Raw genomic sequence first — 27,243 nt, 5'->3', positions numbered from 1 at the left:
ATCCTCCATCTGATCACATCTGGGAAGTGCCTTTTCTTATGTAAATTAACATCTTCCCAAATTTCAGAGATTAGGGCATAGATGTCTCAAGGGAAGGGGTACATCATTCTGCCACAAGAGGTATATTATTGTGCTCCTTTGAATGTAAAATTCTAGGGATATACTATATTTCAAAAACAGAAGTGTATTAGGATGTTCCCAAATGACAAATTTAGGAAAAATGAAATTCTGTTTTAATATAAATATGAGAGCTCTGAAGCTCTTTTTATGTACAAACAATATCACTGACAGGAAATTTTAATGGTAATACTAATCTGTGAGAAGTTTCTGGATTGTTTTCTGTCCGTTATTTCAATTTACTCCTATAACATTGGACATTTTATTGATTATTCACATTTTATCAGTGAAGATAATGAGACTGGAAGGGATTAAATAACATGTCTAAAATTACTCAACTAGGAGAAGGAAGAAATAAGATTCAGACTGAACCTGCAACAACCTATATATTTAAATATTTCACTTTATGGCCTTCAATTTGAGTCAGTTACAAAACCTGAAGTAGGCCAGATGTTGTGGCTCACACCTGTAATCCTAGCACTTTGGAGGCCAGGGCAGGTGTATCACCTGAGTTCATGAGTTCAAGACCAGCCTGGCCAATATGGTGAAACCTCGTCTCTACTAAAAATACAAAAATTAGCCAGGTGTGGTGGCGTGTGTCTGTAATCCCAGCTACTTGGGAGACTGAGGCAAGAGAATCACTTGAACTCAGGAGGCAGAGGTTGCAGTGAAGCTGAGATTATGCCATTCCACTCCAGTCTGGGTGAAAGAGTGAGTGAGATGGATTATTCTGTGTATTCCTTGAATAATTCTAAAATTTGTGATTTATGGGAAGCACGAACCAGGGCAGTTTATTTCTATAGCCAAAAAAGAAAGAAGTTATTTGTATTTAGGTATTAGGTATTTAGATACATACTTTCATGCTTAGGATCACAAGAAAAATTAACATTTCACTGGGAAATTTTGAAAACTTTCTAAGTTTTTATAAATACTCAGCAATCTGCAAACATAGATTGCTAGAATGGGACCATGGAAAGCAACTTACTTTTTTTTTTTTTTTTTTTTTTTGAGGCAGAGTTTCACTCTTGTTGCCCAGGCTGGAGTGAAGTGGTATGATCTCAGCTCACTGCAACTTCTGCCTCCCGAGTTCAAGTGATTGTCCTGCCTCAGCCTCCTGAGAATCTGGGATTACAGGCATGCACCACCATGCCCAGTTAATTTTGTATTTTCAATAGAGACAGGGTTTCTCCAAGTTGGTCAGGCTGGTCTCAAACTCCCAACCTCAAGGTGATCGCCGACCTCAGCCTCCCAAAGTGCTGGGTTTACAGGTGTGAGCCACTGTGCCTGGCCAAACAAACCTACTTCTAAACTGCAACAGGAAAATAATTTAAGGAATATGTAGATAATCTGGTTGGAACTAAAACTTCCCAGTGGAAGTGTTTCTATATACCTTTATTTGAAAATATCCCTTTCGCTCACCTCATAACAGCTTGAGGCAAAGTGAACACAGTATGGATGCAAAATGAGAAATCACATTTCTACAGAGTTCAGTACTTTTTGATCTTGAACAAGGCAGTTGAATACAAGGGCCTGGACAATACGGTTGAATACAACCGTAGACAAGTAGTAAGATTACCTTGATAATTAAATGTCATAATAAACAGGTGTATGTTTATAATCAACATATACACCTATAAAACATTAGAGTTGTCTATAAAAACCTGAAAGTATTACGGCATATATTCTATTTTCAAAAAATTTGCATATTTTAATTAAAATAGTCAACAAATTGTGTGAAAGTACATATAAGTGTATGCATACATACTATATAAGTATACATTAGGATATTACAATATAATTGAAAAAGATACATTTTTAAGAAATCAAAATTATGATTGACAGATTATTTTAATTTTCCTCTTTACATATTTTATTTTTAAAATATATGATAGGTACTACTTTGTAATTTAAAATAATGTTAATATCATGATGGAAGAATCGAGGCAGAAGGAAAGCAGAAGTCATAAACCATAATGTACATAAAAATGTTGAACTTCATTTGTTCCTTTTTATGCCTTCTGTAAAATATCATCATCTCTTTCATTGAAAGAACCTATGGAGATACTGTGTGCAAACCTTCATTTTTTTTTCTGCATCAACAAGCCCTGGCTTACGTTCGTAAAGTATACATTTTTTTCTCCAAAAATAACAATTTTCTTCTTTGTTTAAAAGAATGTATTTCCCCAGGCATATTTGATTTACTTTGAAGATTTAACAAGAAGCAATGAATTAAGAAAGAAGTCACCTTGCAAAATACAATCCAATTATTATCAATGTATATTTGCTGTGTTCATTAGACATATGGTATATAACATTAAATAATTCATTTTATGCAGAACATTTTGAAGTCATATAGTGGAAGCAATTTAACTACAACTCCTTCGTGTAATGAACATTCTAAACTGAGCTTTTAGAAAGTACGTAATTAATACTTGTAAAATAGGGATTCATAGTTTTTGCAATATGTCATTAAGTCCAAGCATTATCTTTAATCTTCTCCCAAACTTCTGAGAGGAGAAAATAGTTTTTGAAGCAACATACATTGATGAACTTTCAAAAGTTGAAGAAATCAGCTACTTACATCTATGAACCCAGTCACAGTATAAATGAAAATTAAAATTCCATTATGATATAAAGTACAAATTTAGCACTATAACTTTCAAGTAATATACCACCCCTCTACACCGACCTCTATACTGCTCACCAAGTACTTCATTCAACCACATTTCAGCCCTAATAAGAATGTTTTTTGATTTTCCTAAGCAGAGTCACTTCCTCCTTTATTTTGACTGCAGAAGTCGATTTTTCCTCTTTGGGTTACTGTTACCTCCACATTCCACGTGACCTTAATAGAAATGCCAGCTACTGTACTCTTCACCTTACCCATTTCCAAGGATACGTGTGACACAAGCCAGGCCAGTAAGGTTCTCTCACCTTGAAATGTGTGATCCTTGAACTGGTGGCTAGTTGCTTGATGGCCACTGACCCCAGCTCTCTTAATGGCACTTCCCAAAAAAAGAATTGCTACTTGAGTTTCTGCCTAAGATTGCTGAAACCTCTCCATGTTTTTGTCTTTCATTAGACCCTATTCAATTTCTCTCTTGCTTGTACAAGCCAAGTATTCTTCTGATATGATTCCCTTAGAATAAGCCAGTCAGAAGTGATTCCTGCTGTTTACAACTTACTAATCATGCCAAAAACAGTTTGGAATGACCAATTTAGTCCATAGCAAAGAATGGACACCTTATCTCCTTATCTACATAAAAGATATTGAAATTTTTCTTCCCAAAACCATTATGAAATGTAGATTTTTCATTTTGTGTTGTGAAATTTAATCAAGTATTAAATTTTAGTATATTTTCTTTTTTAACAACATGGATTATTATTTTTTTTTTGAAAAAGTTGTATTTTTGTACATACATTATCGTCAATCAAGATTGGGTATTCAAATCTAATGCCCTCAAACGATGGCCTGGCTGCTTTTCTAACATATCACAACCTACAATAACTGGTAATACAGAGAATTCAGAGGAAAACAAGAGGTATCTCTCTATACACTTATCTAAAGGAGTACATGATGCATATTTAGTATGTGCTTGCTACATATAATTTAGTATGTGCTTACTACATATAATTTTGTGTGGATCGAACATTTAACAGCTAGTAGTAGTAATAAAAATATCTTTTTATAGAATATTTCTTACATTACATTAAGTACTTTTCAGATATGATTATCCTTAAAATTCTCAAACACCCTATAAGGTGTAGACATGTTTACCTTAATAGAAAGTTGAAGATTATAAGGGTTAGAGAGTGTGTAAAGGTTAAAACTGGCTATGGAATTCAGGTCTGTCTGATACCAAAATCATGGATCTTCAGCAATATATTATACAAAATTTTTACATATCTACCTTTTCTCTGCTGTTCTACTAAGGTAATTTTAAATGGGAACAATTTAATGGTTTAATAATCTGAATTAGGGCCAGGCACGGTGACTTATGCTTGTAATCCCAGTACTTTGGGAGTCCAAGGTGGGTGGATCACGACGTCAAGAGTTAGAGTCAAGCCTGACCCACATGGTGAAACCCTGTCTCTAAAAAATAAATAAAAATAAAAAAGTAATAATCTGAATTATAAAGAATTTTCCCTTGTATATATTTTTGATGAGTTGTCTCCCTTACTGTTTGTCCTTTAAACTCATGCATATCTGAACATTTATGAAGTATCATCAAATAGGGATCATCAATAAGAAAAACTGAACCACTAAGCTGGTTACAGTATCCAACTTTCTTGTCTATTTTAATAAAACATAAATATAGCAATCTCTATTAAAGAGTCTTGATGGCAAGCATATGCTGTAAGTAAATAACTGGTAACAGACCTTCAAAATTGAAAGTGACAGGATTTAAAATAATGATTTCCTCTAAATTACTTGTCAGTAATTATTTTAAAGATATTACATGGGGGACTAATTAGGTATAAGATACCAAGAAGGATAAAAACAGGAACAAGATGGATTAATTGAACCTAGAAAAGTTCCTGGGAATACAAAATGAATTAGATGGGAAGAATTGACTACTGGACTTGCATTTGAGTAATGGTTAAAAAGAATGACAAGCTCAATTTATGTTTCTTATCTCTGAATCATAAAATTCTCAGTTTCTGCTTTTGCACTGAAGTAATGTGTAAATTAAATTGAAATGCATGCCTTATAAAAATGTAAGCATTGACAAAATTAGGGAGTATTTAAGAATAAATTAAATTTTAAATTGTCATGGAGCTAAAACTAAGAAATCTTTTACCTACTTAATTCCCCTGTTTTCTTCCACATACAAGCCTTTTGTTACTAGCTTTAGTGATTGTAAGGCCCATGTTAAATATTAGCCAACATACTTTCTTTAGTCATAATTTTTTTGGAATATCTGCAACATTTGATGTTTCAGCCATTTTCTACTTTTCTTGAAACTCTCTCCTCCTTTGGTTACCAAGTCATCACTACATAAAATGTACTCTTGTTTCCACTGGTCTCTTCAATGGCTATTCTTTTTCCCTCCTCCACTCCATGGAAGAGCTTTCCTAAATCACAGTCTTCCATTTTTCTCTCTTGAATAACAGAATGTGGGTACCCAATGCCTACACCCATGATCAATAATAAAGAATTAATGTGCTTTAGAGGAAAATTCTGATAATTTCCCTCATATTTATGATTGCTAAGACACATTTTATGCTTATGTTATTCATGTAGTTGCATCTGTTTTCTATTTCTGGAAATGTTATTTCTGTAGCATAAGTCATTTAATAAATTCCAATTCTTCTGTGCATAGCTTCATTTGCATTTAATAGGGCTTAATGTTTCTCCATTGAAATAGTTTTTCTAAAGGAAGAGGTTTAGAGGGACCGTTATGTCATTCTGGGGCCTTATTATCAGTCAGTGATTAATACTCTCTGAAAAACAAAAATTTGAAAAAATATTTGGCATTCAGTGAATGATCTCATTGTGAATTCCAATTTAAATTTGGACTAAAAGGGCTTAGAAAAAAATCTGAATTATTTACTATATTAATTATGAATATGCTTCCAAGAACAAAGAAAATTGTATCTCCTGTCTTTAGTTCCAGGCTTATTCTTAAGTAGAAGAAGGAGAACTAAAGGAGAACTATTTCATGTAATCCTAGATACTTAAATATTTCAATTTTGATTGCCCATGGAAGCAATATAAAATGTTTCCCTCATGAAATATATTTTTTCTCATATTATACATGTAGAAATATAATCTTTTTCTATTTTGGAAAGTTTGATTATGTATCATTGTCATCAGTTCAGCACACCAATTTGAGATCAATTGAAGAGCACTGCTTCAATGCATTTGGTCTCAGAAATGTATTAATAGCAGTCTATATCCATGTTAAAAATCGTATTTCCAAGGAAAACTATTTTTCACAAAGCAGATTTTTCTTGGATAGACAGTTTTATGCCATGAGTCCACTGGAATACATTTTTCATTGAAAATAGAATGTTTCAATGAAATAGATTTCATTGAAAATAGAATGTTTTCAACCATATATTTATATAAGATGCCTAGAATTTCTGAAAGAAAAAATACTGTTGATTATATTACATTAATTTTCAAAAGCTGTTCTCCATATTATAAAGTAATAAATTATTAGCATAGTTTCAAAAACTGTGTCCATATATTTATAGCATAAATACAAGGCTATGATCATTTCTGGGATTTGGGGAATAAAAAATAACACATGACAGGCTACAATATTGTTACTCCAGTTATAGCAAGGATGCTTTTTTAAGTGAGTCAATCATAAGTAAAGAGTCATTCACATTATTTGTCAGAGACCTTGTGTTTGAAACTACAAAAGTAAAAAAAATTAAATGCATTACAAGCTTGTACCCTACAGCTAAAACATTAAAAAATCAATAGCATGTGAACTGTTTTACCACCAGTTTAAGGTTTAATTGTCTTGTCATTTATTCCTGATTGAAAGTCTAGTTATTGAATCAAAACACAATGACATATTTATAGAAAGCTATGGCTTTCTTTTTTCACATTTCAAGATAATTATAATTTTACCATAAAGCAAAAATTACCACTTCAATTATGGAGTTACATAAATTAATCAGTTCTGTAAAGTTGCATGTTACTGCTTTTTCTCTATGTAAAAATAAAATAATGGAAATGACTCTGCGGCAGAAATATTAACATGAGTTTCTACAGATGTTCTGGGCACAGGCTTTTTGAAGCTTCTTTGGGACCAAATAACATTATATCCTAAAAACTCAGGAGAGTTTGAGTTCTTCTGTGGAGAAAGGGACTATGGATAGGGAGAAAAGATGACTCATAATTTTGAAATAACGTATTAGAAATAGCAATGACATTCACATTTGTCTTTCCTTTTGAAACTAGCCCAATATTTGTTTTCAGATAAACACAGAAACTGGCCCTTCTGCTGTTAAAGCTTACAACTTGTATTTGTTTTACCTGAGTTCCTTCCTCAGGAAAGGGGGATCTTCAGGCCCCTCAAAAAATTGTATCAAATAACTAAAACTAACCAGATCACTGCACCAGAGGCTTCCTTGCCCCTCCCTCATTTCTGTTTTTTTACACTATTACATTTTTTCCCTGCTATATAAACCCCCTAGTTTTAGGCAATCAGGGAGCTGGATTTGAAACTGAGCTCCCATCTCCTCAGTGGCAACACCCAATTAAAGCCTTACTCCTCGGCGGCAGTACTTGTTGTCTCGGTGATTGGCTTTCTGTGTAGAAAGGAGTAGGACCTGGATGTCTCAGTAACCTTTGCAGACCTGGTGTCTCAGTAACACTTTGTAAAACGAAAATAATTATTTGATCAAATTAGTGGTCAGTATTGAAGTAAAAGAAGAAAATATGGGCTGGGTGTCGTGGCTCACTCCTGTAATCCCAGCATTTTCAGAGGTCAAGGTGGGTGGATCACTTGAGGTCAGGAGTTTGAGATCAGCCTGGCCAACATGGTGAAACCCCGTCTCTACTGAAAATACAAAAATCGGTTGGGCCTAGTAGCAGACACCTGTAATCCCAGCAACTCAGGAGGCTGAGGCAAGAGAATTGTTTGAACCCTGGAGGTGGAGTCTGCAGTGAGTCAAGATCAGGCCACTGCACTCCAGCCTGAGCTACAAGAATGAAACTCTGTCTCAAAAAAAAAAGAGAGAGAGAGAGAGAGAGAGAGAGAGAGAGAGAGAGAGAGAGAGAAATATGGATGCCTAATAGAATGAGACAGGAAGAAAAGATAAAAAGTAGAGTCTAGAGGACCAGAAAGTTTGTGGTGAAGGAGGAATGAAAAAATCAACACTTAATTTCTAGCTGAACTGAACAAGGAGAAAACCCCAAAGCTTTTCAGAGTCCCTACAATTTCAAGTACTGAGAGGAAGCTCCTAAGCCCATTCCCATGATTTAAACAGTATACTGGCTCCATCTGTAGTAATGACTAACCGACTGTCATGAAAAGGCTGCATATCCAGGTGTGGTGAGGTGGGGGTGGGCAGAACTGGGGCTTAGTCAGCAGTCAGCCATTAGGTAGGTTGCATGAGTGGTATGCATGCTGCAAATCTGCATAGTTACGTTGATATTTAAAACCCTTCACAATCCGGCCTTAATTTTTCAGACTCACTCATGCACTGGATAAAACTTTATTGAGTATATTTATGCACCACCCATTTTAGGCTATTGGGATATATCAAGAAAATAGATAAAAAAAACTTCTGTCTTTGTGCAAACTAAATTCATTTTAACTATCTCTACTACATTCTGTTCTACAATCTCACTGAAATAGTAGGCTAAATATGAACATGTAGGATATAAATATAAAAGTCTATTTTTTTTTCTTTTATAATGTCTCTTTTATCCTGCTAATATGGACTAGCATTTTTCCTGCTGTTGAATAAAAGCTCAAGAACTTTTACAATTAAAAAAAAATGTGAATAGAAAGTACTATGATAAAGATAATTTTAAAAAGCATTTTAAAGTGATTCTCTACTTCAATATATTAATCTAATACTTCAAATTTCATTTAAAGGTTAAACTTTTCTCCTTCCCCAGTTTAGATATTTTAATGAAAGTTCCTCTGCCTTTGGGGAAGAGTCTGTAAGAGATTCCTTTTCCTTTTTCTTTGTTAACCACTACCTCCTTCATACACTAGCAGTTGATATTTTAACGCTCAGACTTCTACCATCTGATCGTGGAGATAACGGGGGAAGGGCAGGTAAGGTGGGTAGCAAAGCTCCTACTTAGATATCACTGTGGTGAAATATTTGAATACACTTTGTGTCAGACCTGGGTTTAAAAGAGACATGGCCAATGGGAGCATCTTCAGCACTGGTACGCTTCCCTGAAGTAACCTCAGTTAATTCCAGCTTGTCATTTTAATAGGAATTCAGTAGTCTATCTCCAGTTTTTGCCTTTTGCATCACTCCTTCAGGTAATCCTACCTAAGAGGATTTAAGAAAACTGGCATTCACATGTATTCCAATTCTGGTCCTTTGGGTTGGTTTTGGTGTAATTTTGCAGGCAAAGAACACTTGTAGAAGCACAGGCCTATCTAGATGGAGCTGTAATATAACGTAACACTCCAGTCATTGTAATCGCTTATTGCTCTTTTTCTCTACATTTATCTGATAGGTCTCAAACACGGATTTGCTGTGCTAGGCCAACATAAGGACATAGCGTTTTTTACTGTAGTTACAAATATTAAACTTGAGAAGGGAAAGCAGATATTTCCACAGCCCTTGTTTTTTGGAAAAAGTGTATTGTTGAAGTGAATTCAAGTATACTTTTACAACAACCCTCCCTCCCTCACAAAAGAAATAATCATACATAATCACTTCTAAATTTCAATCTGCTTAACTGTTTTCAATTCCCTTTGAGAGCAGGTGTTCAGAGTGGTCAACTCTGTTACTGAAACACCAGGGTTTTGGTCTAGGTTCTGCTGCTTGCCACACAGAAAGACAATCACTGAGACAGTAAATATGGCTGGGGAAGAAGGTTTTAAGCTAATTGGGTGCTGCAGCTGAGGACATGGGACATCAGTCTCATGGAGACAGATCCCTCATGGCTCGATGCTGTCCTCACCATATTAACTACTCACAAGATCTGGCTGTTTAAAATTGTGTGGCACCTTCCCCTCACCACTCTCTTTCTTGCTTTTGCCACGTGATGTGCCTGCTCTCCCTTTGACTTCCGCCATGATTGTAAGCTTCCCAAGGTTTCCATAGAACCAGAGCAGATGCCAGCCTCATGCTTCCTGTAAAGCTTACAAAACCAAGAGCCAATGAAACCTCTTTTTTTTTTATAAATTACCCAGTCTCAGGTATTTCTTTAGAGTAATGTGAGAATACTCTAATATAAAGAGATCTGTGACAAAGCGATAAAAAGATAAGAGAAGATTCATCACTAGGGTGGTAGGAATCTCCCAGTGAGACAGAGGAGGGATGGAGCTTGACTTCAGATGACCTCCACTAGAGCACTCTTTCTTGTAGTCACACTAATCACAAGACCTTGCACCACCTGGCAACATCACCCCACTCATGCCATCCCCACTGACCACAAGAGCTTGCAAGCTGTAAGTTATCTAGAGAAACCAAGGTGAGGGCCATTCCATCACAAATCTTACTCAAAGTAATTGAGCCCCAATACCCACATGCACAGAGGGCTAAGGATATGACTGCTCTGACCCCCAGATTCATTATACTATTAAAAATCATACCCAGTGGGGGAGATGTAACATGTTAATGAGGCATGTGACGTATGAAGAAGCATGTTATCAAACTGCACAAGTGCTAGAAATTCCCCATCTCTACATGCCTTGATGTCACTCCCTTCATGGCTAGGCCCCTTAAAATTACTCTCTTGGCTATGTCCAAGGAGGCAGCAAGAGGACTCTTTCTCTTCAGGGTTGCTTTCCTTATGCTCCAGCATAAGCTCCAATAATGCCTGGAGTCTAGGAAACTTTCTTAGCCTTGTCAGTTTCTATTGCATAAGGACATAAAAACCTGTGCCCAGTAATACCATAATAGATGCTAAATTAATTGAAAAATAATAATAAAAGCTAGAGTCCAAAAAAAAAAAAAAAAACTATTCCCTAAATAAGATTTGACCAGCTATACATTTACACAGAAAATGACCTAGAATGACCAAAATGGGAAAATATTTTAACAAAAATACAGAACTCTAAGGAAAAATAAAGGCAATTACTTAGAAATTGAGAAATAAGACCAGTTTGTCATTACACATTATTTATAGTAATTCTTCACAGAATAAGAAAAGGAAGGAATTTTTTAATTAAAAAAAAAGAAAATGAGTCAAGTTATCCAGTTGACTTGATCTTCAATGTTAAAGGCCTTATATAAGCTTTTCTTAATGCACAGAAACACAGGAAATAGTACTCTATAATCCTACTTTGAGGACTGTACTTGGGAATGGGCTACCAAGAACTAAATGACTGAATGAATGGCTTATTGATATTAAGAGAGATAAAACAATATTACTTTCAATTAGATGTGTGGGAAAATAAAAGGAATAAAGCAGAAACACTGCTCACAACAGGAAAGATACGGACAGTGCAAAAAACCAAAAAAAGTAAGTGTATCACATAATGTAAATGTAAGCATGAGAACAAATGTGGACGAACTACAGCCCTTTGGTCAAATCCAGCCCACAGAAGTAAAACAAGTTTTCTGGGAGCAGAGGCAAATTCTTTTTTTTTTTTTTTTTTTTTTTTTTTTTTTTTTTTTTTTTAACATATCATCTCTGCTTTTAAGCTACAATAGAGTAGAGTAGGTATGACAGAGACCCTGAAAACCAAACACAATTGTTATCTCAGTATTCCCATTTTGAGTATGATAGTGAATCAACTTATTATTTGAAAATAAATAATAAAAGAATCAAACTTTTTTTCCTATAGGTGCTGGTCCTCAGAGTAAGTGAATATTTACTATGGAGAAGTTTTTCTTTATTGAAATATTTTAGCTAATGAATATAGAAGTAATAAAAAGAGAAAATTAATGGACTTAGAAAATGTCTATTGGTGGCTGCTACTATCTTTACCACAAAAAGAGAATCAAAGAGATTTAATATTTAAGGAAGGAGTGACTATCACTTATGATTTATTTGTTTAAAAACAAAACCAAAAATAAACTAGATACGGTCAAGCCTCCAGATCAAACTACTTATTTACTGGAAACAAAGAAAGCAGAAAGAATATGAAATGACCATGTGAAGAGACAGTCATCAATTCAGGCTTCAGAAATGTACTTTCTTGCACAAATAAATATCAAGGCGAATAAAAGACAGTAGTAGTGGTGAAGCCTACAGATTAAAAAACACTTAACAGACTATCAAACAACTGCAGTGTACAGACCTTATTTGGATTCTGATATAAATAAAGGTTTAATATGAACTGGATATGCTTAATATAAACTGAGTATGTTTATTACCAACTGGATATATGTTGGTATCAAAAATTTATTACTTTTTACAGGAGTAATAATGATATTTTAATTAAGTTTTAAGAGTCCTTAAGATATACATATCAAAATATTTACAGGTTGAATGTTATGACTCTGACCTGCTTCAGAATAATGTGAGTGGGTAGTTGAGATCACAGGTGAAAGACCATTTTCCAGGGTGTGATTATGCTGAGTTGGCTAGTTGATACATGGAGGTTCACTGTAATAGTTTCTGTAATTTTTGTATGTTTGAAATGTTCCAACTAAAAGGTTAAAATATTTAAATATTCCTAGTGTTGGACTTATGAAATGAGCTCTACAATTTTACATTTTAATTATTAATTCACATTTCAATATTAAATCTAATCACATCATGGTTGCAAAATTATTTACTTTGAAAATAATTTCATTGACAAATTTTTGGTAAAGAAGTCAATAAAATACTTCTTTAATGAATTAAATTTCTTATTTTTGTTATCTTTACTCAAAGGATACGTGGTAGGGCAACTAATTCTGAAGCAGAGATGAATAGCTAATTAATTAACCTTAATTTACATAATGGTCTTATTTGCATAGCTAATAGGCTGGGGATTGACTATAGGCTATTAACAGTTATTAATTAATGAACTCAAATTAGAAATGTATGGGTTTGTATTTCAAACTTAAGAGACAAAGGTCAGTCATAAAAGGTTAATAACAATATTCAAAGAATCAGGCATTAAACATTTTAGCTTGTAGACTTCATGTGTTTCTGATAGGATAGTTCATTAATTGATTTCACCTTTACATGCACACTGGGGCACATGTAAGTACACACATGTGCATGAGACAAACTTATTAGCCTCAGATTTACATTTAAACTCAGGTAATTGAACCTAATTGTATCATATTCAAATATAAAAACTTAATGTACCTCTATTCATAAAAATCACAGATATTACTTGAGAAATCACAGGTATTATTTTCTTAAGTAACTGTTACATTTGAGTTACATTTCACAAGTAACTGTTCATTTGTTCTGAAGAAAGACTGCAGTTATAGTTTTAAATGAATCTTTCCCTTTTATTTGTATTTGCAACAAAATGGGTTACATTATGTAGTTTAGAGCTTCTCTAACCTTTTGACTACTCATTTATCCAATTCAGTTTATAATTTGAAGCCTCCTTTATATTTTTAAAAACATAATTGCCTGTAGTTCAAAGATTTTAGACACTCAAAGAAGTCATCTGCTATTTTTAAACAATTTAATTATGTGAGTGTTGTATAATTATCAAAGAAAATTTAATTCCTTTAATTTCAAAGACACCTGCATAATCTGATTGTTCAAATAATTTGGTTGGACTTCTACAAGCAACTGTGCAGCTCTCTAGACTAAATCAGTAAATGAGGTTTGCAATAAATGAAAAGGAGTGATTTCTTTTTATGATCAATTGCCAAACTGATACAGACAATTCTATCCTGCATCTTCTTCCTGGTGCTCCTGTCGCCAGGCTGGAGTTCAGGGGCATTATCTTGGCTCACTGCAACCTCTGCCTTCTGGGTTCAAGCGATTCTCCTGCCTCAGCCTCCCAAGTAGTTGGGACTACAGGCACGCGCCACCACACCCAGCTAATTTTTTGTATTTTAGTCGAGACATGGTTTCACTATGTTGCTTCAGGATTGTCTCAATCCCCTGACCTTGTGATCTGCTCACTTCAGCCTCCCAAAGTGCTGGGATTACAGGCGTGAGCCACAACCGCCAACCTTCCCTCTCCTGCTTTCCGTTCTCTCACTCTGCCTGGGCTCTTACTTTATGGCTCTCCCCTCTTCTTTTTCTCCCCCTCCCCCTTCTAAGAATGCTTGCTTGATGAAGTGCCTTGTAATGATATCCAGGGATATTCCCTGGGTGAATGTTTCAGATCATGTTTCTTACTTCACACTCTATCTGGGCCTCTACTCTATTAATAGTTAAATTAAACCTGACTTTCTTGAGTCTTCTAGGTTTTAAAAGGGTTGCTTTGACTACAAAAGGATGATTGCTTAAATGCAAAAGAGTATTATCTCAATAGATGGGAAAAGTATAGCATTTATCCCAATATTGGTAACATCTCTGAATCTCTGTCAGTTCCCTTCACAAATTGGCTTCTACATGCTTCTGTGAGGGTAAACTGTGTGTCACAGAAATGCTGAAGTTTGGAGTCACAGAACATTAGTTTCAATCTCTGTGACTCTTCCTTCACTGTCATTTAAAACATTGACCTTTTTAATTATTAATAAAATCTTCCCTTTGTAAAATGGGGTCATTCTCATGTCATAGAAATATGTGTGGACTAAAAATGAACAAAGATGCTACATATGAATTACAATAAATGTTAGTCACTAATTTTAAGATTATTCTTTTATCTAAGAAAATATGTAAATACAAGAAGCCACACAATTCAGGCAATTTCTAGTAGTCATTCATTAAAAATATATATTTCCCAATGTTTACCCAGAGCTTCACAGTAGAATTGAGAATAAGGTTCGTTATTTAACATAAACAGACAGTAGTATTTTAACAGTATTGTATACACAATTTGAAAACAGTGCTTTATTTCCTCAGCGTTTCAGGACTGTGAAATGACTCCCTGCATTGTCATACACCAGCGGTTAAAATGAATAAGCAATCATCTCAGAGCTTTAATGATCTTTCTATGTTGTCCACTGAGAATGATAGTTTAGACATATGTATGTCACTAAAACATTAGCAGAGACACCATACAATTATGTAAAAGCTTTAAGTAGTAAAACTTACTTTTCGAAGGAACTCGGAGATTGGCAAGGACCACTTCCAGGGAATCAGCTTGGACTCGAAGTATATAGCTAGTCCTAGTCTCATAATCCAGAGGTCCATTCACATAGATAACACCTGTGATGTTATTAATTCCAAATTTATCTAGAAATTAAAATACAATTATCTGGTCATTGTCTTTACACTATAAGGAAAGAAATTCTCTTTAAAAGGCACTGTGATTTTAAAAACACACACGAAAAATGCTTGTTGATAACTAGAATGATGAGTGAAAATGACAAAATGCTGGCTTTTGGAAACTGTTCCAACTCTTTAAATGATCAACATCAATATGTCACTAAGGTCTGCCTTGAACTTGTAGGGTTTTTGTTGTTGTTGTTTTGAAATAATACTGGAAATCAGTGTTCTATGGTCAATTACATTTGGGAAACACAAAATAATATATTCTTCACCTTAGATTCAGAAGGTCTTCTACCACACTTAAGGGAAAAAGGAAGTTTAGTTATTTTTAGGAAGGACCCACAATAGCACAGTAGTAACAAAGAAAGGCAATAAAAGTAAGATGTTGACCACTTGCTACACTGCATGAGCAGTATGTCCTAGTAATAGTTGGTCATTAAAAAGCTTAAAAAGGCCTTTATACTTTTCTAGCAAACTTCTCTGAAGCATTTACATTCACTCATTCCTAAAATATTAACTATTGCTTACCTTATTAGACGTATATTAACTGTTTCTTGACTACCTACAATATACTAGGCTAACATACCAAAATAAAAAAAACAGAGGAGAACCTGTGGATGATAGCTAAAGCAAAGACTAATATGAAAGATTGAGCTATAACCTTATTCTCAGAGGCCAGCAAATTCCTGTGATTATTAAAGTGATTAGGAGACAAAAATATTTTTACTAATAATTGTTACTTACAATTTTTACTTATAATCATTAATTGTATGTCTAATTTGACTATTTGGGGAATCATATAACATGTGTGGCTTTTAACACAGATGCAACTCTTTTTAAAATTCATACTTATTTACAATCTTGAAATTTCTTCAGGATTAGTTAAGGTATGACCAATATGGTCAATGTCATGGTTGGTACAGACGGTGAGGAGGAGGAAGCTACTCTAGGCAACAATCACGACCAAAAGCTGAAAATGTCATGATGCATTACTTTTGAGGAAATGTCATTAAAATATCATGAAATGAGGGGAAGGGCAAGCCTTCATTAATTAGATACTTAATATTTCTTAAGGGCAAAATAAATCACTTGAACTAACATAACTGGATTTTTAATCAAGTTCAGCATATATGGTTAACAATTACATTTAAGATGAGCACAATTTTATTAGAAAACAATAGACAATTTAAATTCAATCTGAAATTAGTCAAAATCTAAGTTTACTTATTGGTTGATGGTGAGAACACAAACTAAAAGTCTACTCACCTTCTTCATTTCCTGAAACAATGGAGTATACAATACTTTGATTAATGGCAGCAGCAGCAATGACACCAACCACAGTCCCTTTGGTGGCAAGTTCACTTACTGGAGGAGGTCTGCAGGTTTAGAGAAGACGACATATTTATTTTTAAGTACAATTTTGGATGTAACTTTAGGTTCAGAGAAAAACAGAGAGAATAATAAGAGATTTTGATATACCCTTTGCTCCCACACATGCATGACCTCCTCCATGATCAAATCCCTCACCGGAGTGCTACGTTTGTGATCACTGATGAATCTACACTGATGCATTATCACTGAAAGTTCATGGTTTACATGAGGGTGCATGTTGCTGATGTATATTTTATGAGTTTGGACTAATATACAATGACATGTATCCATATTCATGTAGTATCACACAGGATATTGTCATTGTCATGAAAAATCCTCTCTGCCCTATATATTCATCCCTCCCCTCAACTCAACCTCTGGCAACCACTGATCTTTGTAGCATCTCCATGGTTTTGTCTTTTCTAGAATGTTGTAAAGCTGGACTCATACAGTATATATCCTTTTCACATTGCCTTCTTTCACTTGGCAATACACATCTAATGTTCCTCAACATCTTCCTATGGCTTGATAGCTTATTTTGTTTTTAGCAGTATATAATATTTCACAGTTTGAATGCATCCGCAGTTTATTTCCATAAATAAAAAGCATCTTGGTTGCTTCCAAGTTTTGGCAATCATCACTAAAGCTGCTATAAACATCTGTCTGTAGGTTTTTGTGACCCTAAGTTTTCAACTCTTCTGGGTAAATACTAAGGAGTATGGTTACTGGATTGTGTAGTAAGGCTGTTTAGTCTTTTAAGAAACTGCCAAACTGTCTTCCAAAGTGGCTGTACCATTTTGTATTCTCACCAACAGTGAATGAGAATCCTATTCTAATAGATGTGTGGTGGTATTTATTTATGTTTTATTATCCATTTCTATAACAGAGTTTTAAAGTTAATAATAGAATGTACACAGTTCTTCTAAGCTACATTATGCAATTACATTGTGCTTTCATTGAAAACTTTTACAACAAATCCTGAAATACACATTTGGCCTGAAGTATAAATTGCATGCAAGGCTTAACAAACATCTTGTCCAAATTGCTTGTTTTTTTGCTACTGCCGTCCATACACTTAATTGAATAGTTATCTAAATGTAAAGCAATCTTTCTCACAGATACCCTAGTACCTAATGGTGGTCCATGTATTCATTACATGAGCAAATCTGCTTCTTGCTGAAGAGTAAGAACCAATTTGTATCATTTTAAAATGAAATATATAAAGTATGTTTATTTTACTGTACTGCATGTTTTTTTTTAATTTTGCCATCTTTGATAACATCCAAATATTGTTTTCAGTGATTTTGCCTTTTTCCTTTTCAGTACACAAGTGCTTTAGCCAATCCCCATGGCACATGCATGGACCCATTAACCATCTCTGGTCAATGAGGGCACTTTATCCTCTGCTTAGTGTTCATGTGATGTGTATGTCTCATGTAAATTCAATGAATATACTATAGAAGATTATGACTTGACTAGATTCTTGCTAGCCAACTCTATTGGCTATATCCCTTGCTGGATTTGATGAAGTAAGCTATCATGTGCAGCAGTCCTCATGGCAAGAAATTCAGGGAGATGGCTAACACCCAACAAGGAACAGAAATCCTTAGTCCAACATCCCAAAGGAAACGAATTCTGTCAACAACCACTAAAACTTGGAAATGGATCTTTCTGTAGTTGAGCCTCATGTGAGACTCTAGCCCAGGTTGATACCTTGATTAAAAGCTTATGGAAGACCAAAAAACAGAGGACAAGCTAACCCATGCCTGATTCCTGACTTACAGGAAATTCAAAATGATATATGTGTTGTTTTAACCCATTAAGTTTGTGGTATTATTATGCTGCAATACAAAACTAATATAGATGGCTTGAATATTTGAACAATGAATTATTAATTTATGACAGATTAAGATACATACTACTTATCAAAAGTTTTATACAAGAAAGCATGCCAGTCATATTTGGGGATAACTTTCAAAAACTGAATTCCTATTTGTGGAAGTAGACATTATTTAAATTCTTTGTCTATCTTGTTACTATACAAGACGGAATCTAAATTTTACACTTTCCATAACTTATCTGTTTCCTAATCCTTATATAGTATGGAAATAGGCATACATACTAAACATCTGCACCTTTAGCTTTAACATGAGAAAAAATGCTATGTCTGGCTGGGAGTGGTGGCTCATGCCTGTAATTCAAGCATTTTGGGAGGCTCAGATGGGTGGATCACCTAAGGTCAGGAGTTGGAGAACAGTCTGACCAATATGGTAAAACTCAATCTCTACTAAAAATATAAAAATTAGCCAGGCGTGGAGGTGTGCTCCTGTAGTCCGAGCTACTTGGAAGGCTGAGACATGAGAAATCCTTGAACTTGGGAGGTGGAGGTTGCAATGAGCTGATACTGCACCAGTGTACTACAACCTTGGGAACAGAGAGAGCAAGACTACATCTCAAAAAATAAAAAAAAGGAAAAAAGAAAAATGATGCTGTCTGCTTTCAAATATTAAAAATGCATGTTGGATGCATTTTTGCTAACCTTAACTGTGCATTTAGGATAGCAATAACACTAAAAAATAACTGGCATAATTTAAGAAGACATTTAAATCCTATGCATACCAGTAAAAACAGCATTTACAATTCTATGTGTTAGTAAATGTTTAGGACAGATTTACTTCTAGACAAAATTTCTCCTCATTAACTTTTGTCTTAATTGTTCTGGTACACTTGTTTCTATCAGAATTAAAACATACTATGAAAATGCAGTATTCTTATGAAAAGAATTAAATGAGCCTCTATGACAATGAGTGTTAGATTACAACACCCCATTTTTTTCTATTTATTGGCAACACTGCAATTTACAATATTAATAAAAAATATTATCTTGTTATTGTTTTAAACTGTGGAAAGTACCAGTTACATGATGGGGGAAAATTGCATACTCTCTTTGGAGTTACATATATGTCTTGAATAAAAAACGAAAGAGTTGGTGTAAATCAGAATTCATTAAGTCAGATGAACAAAGAAGGTAGGGACAAAACCAAATTGAATAAAATGGGCTGAATATAAAATAGGGAGAGGAATGGAAGTTAGGAATGGGACAGTATGTAACTACTGTAGGATAATTCAAGTCTAGTGTGATTTGACAATCAACAGAGGAAATTTAATATTTTGTATACATTTATGAACAACCAGTGAGAATTTATAATTTAGTTTTTAAAGCATCAAGTGACTACATTTAATCTATAGGTTGACAGTCTGTGATTTTTTTTTTTTTTTTTTTTTTTTTTTTTAGATGGAATCTTACTCTTGTCGCCTAGGCTGTAGAGCAGTGGTGTGATCTCAGCTCACTGCAACCTCCACTTCCCAGGTTCAAGTGATTCTCCTGCCTCAGCCTCCCGAGCAGCTGGGATGACAAATGCTCACTACCATGCTTGGCTAATTCTTGTACTTTTAGTAGAGATGGGGTTTCGCCATGTTGGCCAGGCTGGTCTGGAGCTCCTGATCTCAGGTGATCCACCCGCCTTGGCCTCCCAAAGTGGTAGGATTACAGGCATGAGCCACCATGCAGTTTATTATTTTTAAAGCAGATAAACTATTTCTAATGTCTTTTCTAGTTCTGCCATTCTGAACCTGATAGAATGTGATTTATCATGCACTCTCCTTTCTGTTGAGTATAATCAAAGCACATTGCTTAATTTCAGAAGCGATGAATTATGGCCAAATGAAACAGTTCTCAGAAGAGTTTTTAAAAATATTTTGACTATTAATTTTATAAATCTTCAATTCATCCATTTATGAAAAAATAGTGCATCACTAGCTCTCTTCCAATTTAACTTTTTCACACCTGATTTATAACAAATAATTGTGAATGTCTGAAACTGAAGAACACTACCTTTCAAAGCTAAACTTACTGCCAATACAACTAACAGACTGTACTCAAAAGAAACACTTGAAACAGCTTCAGTAATGGAACCATAAAGCTTACTGATGTAGTTAAGAGTCAGATACCAACTAGATTGCCATTTTTCAAAGATTGCTAAGAGGATGCCAAAAGAAATGGTCATTTAGCAGATATGAACCTGAAATATGGCAGAAGCTAGTGGTTTCATGTTTTCATAATGGGCTTCGGGAAAGGCTTCCTCAAAAGCTCTTGCACAAGGCTTGACCTGAACTGGATTTTATGTCCTTGCTGGCACCGTTACTTCCTATTTACTCCATAAAGGCAACACATCTACCTTTATTGGACATTTTAAACAAAATCTACATGTTTTGACTTAAATTCCCAAATCACCTCAACTAATACTTAAACAGAATCCTCAATAGTATTTCAATTTTAAAAAAGAGCTATTAGAGTAATTTTAAATATTTTTGCTCATTACTATTACTATTTGCATTATCCTTACCATCAAATTTTACATGTAAAACAGCTGTGTATTTTTGAAATTAATAAATTGTTTTCAATAATGTTATTGAGAAATACATTTAGATAAAAATACTGGTATAATGCCTATGCATTTCAGTATTATACGTCCTCCCAGAAAAGCTCAGTGGTCTCAGAATTTTTTGTATTCTTATTTTTTAATTGACAAATAAAAATTTGACATATTTATGGTATACATCATGATGTTCTGAAATATGTATACACTGTAGAATGGCTAAATTAAGCTATCATTTTATTACCTCACACATTTATTAGTGGTGAAAACATTTAACATCTACTCCCTTAGCAATATGTAATACTGTACATTGTTGTTAACTCTGGTCATCATGCTGTAAAATAGATCTCTTCAACTTATTCTTCTAACAGAAATTTTGTATCCTTTGACCAACATCTCTCCAATTCCTCCCTTCCCTCCCAACCCAGGTAACCACACTTTTATGCTCTACTTTCATGAGTTCAACTTTTTTAGATTCCACATATGTTAGATTTATTAGATCATTATTAGAACCATGCAGTTTTTTTTCTCTGTGCTTTATGTATTTTAGTTAACACAGTGTCCTCCATATTTGAGACAAATGAATAAATTTAAGGCAAAATAGAATACTATTTATTGTCTAGGTTCATTCACATTGTCCCAAACAAGAGGATTACCTTCATTTTTAAGGCTGAGTAGTATATATACATATACACAAAATGGAATACTACTTGGAGATATATATATATATATATATATATATATATATGTATAAAATTACATTTTCTTTATTCATTCATTCATTGACAGACATACTTTGATTCCATATCTTCACTATTATGAATAATGCTGCAATAAACATGGGAGTGGAGATATCTCTTTCACCAATAGCCTAATTTAAAAATGGACAAAGGACCAGAATAGATAGTTCTCAAAAGAAGACATACAAATGACCAGTAAATAAATGAAAAAATGTTCAATATCACTAATAATCACAAAAATAAAAGTTAAACCTGCAATGAGATATCACCTCACCTCTGTTAGAGTAACTATTAATAAATTCACTTCATGTAACTTGCGTGTGAGCGTGTTTTCTCTTGCCAGGTTCAGGCACTGGTAACACTGCAGCCCAGAATACAATGGAGGGAAGCGTTGGGGTTTCTATTCCTGCTGGTTCACATACGGACTCTATCTGCTATCTTCCACATAGCAAGAGTTCTCTGTTAGGATTGGTTGTTAGTGAACTTTCTTCATGCTGACCTAAAATGTTTCTGCTTTTCATCTACTCATCCCGCTTTTCACTTGAATCCCTGGAAACCAATGATCTTTGTACTGCCTCTATATGTTTACCTTTTCTAGAACGTCACATAGTTGAAATCACACAGTATGTAGTTTTTTGGACTGGCTTCTTTCCTTATCAATATTCATTTAAGTTTCCTCTGTGTCTTTTATGCAGCTTGATAACTCATTTTACTTTATTGCTGATTAATATTACATTGTATTGGATGTATCACAAACAACTGCATTATAGTTAGAAGAAAACTAATTAAAATAACTCCAAATCTATTGTTTAAAAATAAATCCTTGCAGATTAAGTGCAAACCAGAAAAGTTAACTGCTTCGGAATTTACATGCACAATACTTATAATATAACCTCATGAAGATATAGATTAATCGATATGTATCCTTTTAATATTTCTGTTTTTTGAAAATATAAATTATAATAAATCTTTCAATTAAGTACATTTTAACTAATTTTCTGAATAAGGACTATTCTAAAATAACATAATTTGCAATGTCTAAATGTTAGACCCAGTTTTTACAGTATAAATATAGATGAAACAATTACCCTACAATTTAAAATATACTTTTATTGTTGAGTTCAAGAAGTAACAATAAAAGTAAATGTTGCATGTGTCAAATAAAGCTTCTAATTATTTTAAAAGCCAGGCAGTTTAGGATATAAAGTGTTTGTAAATAGATGCTATAAAATTTCACTAGTATTCAATCTGGCTCTATTGCTTTCTTTGTACTGAGAGACAAGTCTAATTTATTTTTACATGTTTGAATTCAATATATTTGCAAATTAGTACCAATTAAGGAATTATTTTGATATCTACTATAAGGAAATTTAATGAAAATGGGAAGGGAAGAAAAAAAAAAACAGCCACTGGAACTCCTATTACTTGTAACTTTGGAGTAATTGCATAAGAGTGATCTAATTTCACATATTTAAATAAGAAAAACAGTTTTAAAAAGATATCAATCAGGAGAGAGATGCCAGTTCTCCCAGATTTCTTAGGATGGATTTTAGATAAGAAAGTTAATGCAGGGACAAAAGACTAGACACTGCTTTTTACGCATGTTCCAAAGAATGCTTGCTTCCTGTCACTAAGAGTTTTGCTTCCATTTAGTTCCTTAAAGAATCTTCATCTTGAGAATGTAAAAACTGAAGTATAAACAGTTTAGCCAAATATTTGAAAGCAAAAACTGCAATATAGGGTGTTTGCTTTTTTTCCCCTTTGCTTAAATTACTATATTGTTGTCATTAAAATAGTGTTTTTTTGTTGTTGTTGTTTTGTTTTGTTTTGTTTTTTTCCTGTTTGTTTTTGAGACGGAATCTTGCTCTGTCGCCAGGCTGGAGTGCAGTGGCTTAATCTGGGCTCACTGCAACCTCTGCCTCCTGGGTTCAAGTGATTCTTCCGCCTCAGCCTCCTGAGTAGCTGGGACCACAGGCGCGCACCACCATGCCCAGTTAATTTTTGTATTTTTAGTAGAGACGGGGTTTCACCATGTTGGCCAGGATGGTCTGGATCTCTTGACCTCGTGATTCGCCCACCTCAGCCTCCCAAAGTGCTGGGATTACAGGCATGAGCCACCTCGTCTGGCAAAATAGTGTATTCTAATCTCTTATAGTCATTGGCTCTTAAAGCTTAAATCCATAAGAATGTGTTGGAGAAATTTTTCAAACTTACTGAAGTACAGACAATCCCCTGATTTATGATGGTTTGACTTACAATTTTTGACTTTACTATTGCTGTACCTTAATTATTACATAAGGCCCTTCTTACTCTCAAAAGTGTCCTGCTTTGGACAAGAAATTATATGGTCTTATCTATGCCGGAAAATATATGGATATAATAAAGTAACAAATTTATTCCTCTCACTTTAAATTTACAATTTTTTAGTGAGACCGAGTGTACACATAATCAGAATTCTGTTTTAAATTATACATTATTTGACATTAATATAGTAATTTCTACTTTTCCTGGATTGCAATTGCCTGATATATCTTTTCTTTTCTATTCAATTTTTGTGCATGTGATTTTAGTTTAAGTACATTACTTAATGGCATAAAACCACGTGTGAAAAGTTTACCAGAAGTAAAAAGCATTATTAGAAGATTAAATAAATGGCATAGCTATTAAGCACCAGAGAAGCTGGGAGATGAATGTCTTACCCATCATAAATTGGTAATAAAAATGTCATGATTTTGAATCAAGATGTAAATAGTGTAAGATTTTACTTTCCCTGCAGATTGTAGAAGCACAAAGTGACTTCCGTACAGAGGCTATGCACATGTCATTTGCCTATTTGACACCATTCGGTGTCTTCAAATTTCTGTGTGATAATGAACAAAGTTTTTAATATGGCTCAGTCAGTCCCTTCACAATCTAGCTTTCCCTATTTCTCCAGACTCATTACCGTAGGACTACAACTAGTATGCCATTCTGTCTCTAATATGTTTGCATTGTTTACTAATAAAATAATGTATCCAATGATACATTTTACTTGGATCAAAATTTCCCATAGATACAATACAATAAAATTATGGGACCTGGAAAATCACTCCTTGTATAGAAAAGTGTGTGCCAAATTCTAAACAGTGTATATAAAGTGAACTGTTTGGACTTGGAGTCCTTTGTTGATGGAAGACTTGCTTCACTCTGATACGTGAGCAAATGCCAAAATGTGTATAACCTTGGAAATGTGAAAGAGAAATTAAATTCCTTGTGGGTACACAGGAGGCCTATGAAAACTATAATGAAACATTGTCAGAATCATTCCATCAATAGTTAAAGGGGCAAAACCTATTACGTTTGAGGCAAAACCTATTACGTTTTAATAGTGCCATAAAAAGACAGAAAAGGTTATTTTCAGGTAAAGTCAGCTCTTATATTATACAACAAATCTAAACAAAAATAGAAAAAAATTTAGCAATCAAGTTATGCTCTCTGCATGTGTGTTTGTTTTATATTATTTTAATAGTCTTCAGATTGCTTTCATGAACGTTATTTGCAATCAAAACAAATCATTCTTTCCAAACTACTATTCATCTTACTAAAATCTTTTCTCGAAATCTGTAAGTCTAAACTTGGAAGGTTTTATAAGAATGATAGCATAGGCAATATAGCAAGACTCTGTCTGTACAAAATAATAATAGTAATAAAAATTAGCTGGGCATAAGATTGCAGCTACTTAGGAGGCTGCAGGTTGAGATGGAAGATTGCTTGCAGTGAGCTATGACCAAGCCACTGCACTTCAGCCCAGAAGACAGAGTGAGATCCTGTCTCAAAAAGAAGAAAGAAAATGATGGTGGCTATATTCTTCCAATATAAGATAATTTGAATTCTCTCGTGTAACGAACTGTTAACTAGAACTGCTCACCTCCTATTTCTTTGGCCCTTGTGACAATATTATTTGCATTCTCATAGTTTACAGAAGTGAATGTCTCAATTAAAAATTATACTTTTTCTGTTTTTGTATATCCATAGGTAAAATGTTAATCCTTTATAGAGTATACTCTAATTATTCTTTAATATAAAGCTTCTTGATAAATTCATTTTAAATATAAATTATAAACAATTTTCAACCTGTCATTTGTTACAAAATTAACTCATATGAATCAGCTAACTATCAAATTTTTATTTTTGTAGAGAAACTGATGGGTTTTTTTTGAAGAAGTTTAAATTTTTCAAAATTTCAGAATGTTCACGTGTCATATTCTTATTTTGAATTTGATATATTAATAGAGATTGACAAGGACATAGTATTTTCTCTAAGGTTATCAATATATCAACTTAAGAGGTAAACAAATAAACCTTAGGAATATTTGCCCTTCTTTAAAAAAATATATATATACCAATGTAAATTTTGAATTTAGGTTTTTATGGAAATTACACCTGAAAATATACAAAGCTTAAAAATTCATATGTGACATTAAATCATGCAATGCTTAATATTAAAGTTGATAGATTTCCATTTTAAATAAATAACAAAGGCCTATCTATATAGGTAGCATATATCTTTGAAAAGTTTGCGATTAATTCTATTTGGCAATTTTTTGGATAAATTGTGTAACATACTACATTTCCCACTCAAAATCAATATTCACATAGAGACTCTATGATCTGTTCCAGACGTGTTGACCTTTTCATGATATTTACTTTTAAAACTGATGACAAGTAAATTTCAGTGTGTCTAAGTCAGTCCATCATCCTAAGATGAAGGTCTAATGTCATTCTCATTTTCAAAATGCTAACTCACTTCACCTACAGGAGTCAATGTAATCTCAAGTAATATGTGTTCGAACTACTATTAGGATTTTGCTATTTCTGTAGATATTAAATTAAAGATATATAAAGTGAATTTACTGACTCTGACAGTGTAACCAATTTCCAAAACATCTAAATAGACAATTGACTGAAAACCTCTTAGCAAACACCAACATGCAGTGACACTAAGAATATACCTCCCTCTCAGATCTTCAACTCCAGGAAGCACAATTGGTCAAAGTCCTAGTTACTGTGTTCTGAAATCTACTGCAATATTTGTACGAGGAACATATTTCCTAAGGGCTGTTTAAGGAGTCAAGTATTGAATGACTGATGTATTAGGCCAATTAAATGATCTCTATAGTCTATTTCATTCATTGCATAATATGAATTTGAGAATAGACTTTTTATGAGTAAGATTAACACATTTTTCTCAATTTCTAATGAAAAGCAAATTGTAGAAAATGATTTAAATAAAGATATTCAATTGTATATAAAGAAACTACCTAATCACTTGAATGGTTAGTAAATCAAAGTTCATAATTGGAATATTTATGTGTAAAAGAGGATAATTACTTGGCCTTAATTCATTGCCCCCCTACTCCCCAAAAAATGGAGTTAGTTGGAGGTAATTTTGAGAAAGAGAGGTGGAGGATGTTTCAACAAGAAAAAATCAAGAAATGCCATTAGCTTTTTAAGAACTCTTTGTTTAACTCTTTGTAGTGGAGGAAGAAGGAAGCATAATCACATGGGGCATGCAAATTCTAAGACATTAGTATCACTGTTACATTTGTGTCAAAAACAGAAACTGAAGGAGTCAAATAAAAGAGGAACAATGTGT

General features: G+C 33.7%; 1 protein-coding gene across 1 annotated transcript in view; it reads right to left on the bottom strand.

Moving 5' to 3' along the window:
• PCDH15 (protocadherin related 15) overlaps positions 1–27,243 on the bottom strand; it is a 1,717,060-nt gene that overhangs the window by 105,465 nt on the left and 1,584,352 nt on the right. Inside the window, exons 32-33 of the mRNA XM_074382505.1 lie at positions 16,325–16,434; positions 14,882–15,022 (exon numbers count right to left, since the gene is read on the bottom strand). Of these exons, the coding sequence (XP_074238606.1) occupies positions 14,882–15,022; positions 16,325–16,434 (251 nt within the window). The remainder of the gene's footprint in view (positions 1–14,881; positions 15,023–16,324; positions 16,435–27,243) is intronic.

Source organism: Saimiri boliviensis, chromosome 12 (assembly GCF_048565385.1).
Source record: "Saimiri boliviensis isolate mSaiBol1 chromosome 12, mSaiBol1.pri, whole genome shotgun sequence".
Taxonomy (NCBI): Eukaryota; Metazoa; Chordata; class Mammalia; order Primates; family Cebidae; genus Saimiri; species Saimiri boliviensis.
This window is presented reverse-complemented; position numbering and strand designations above follow the sequence as displayed.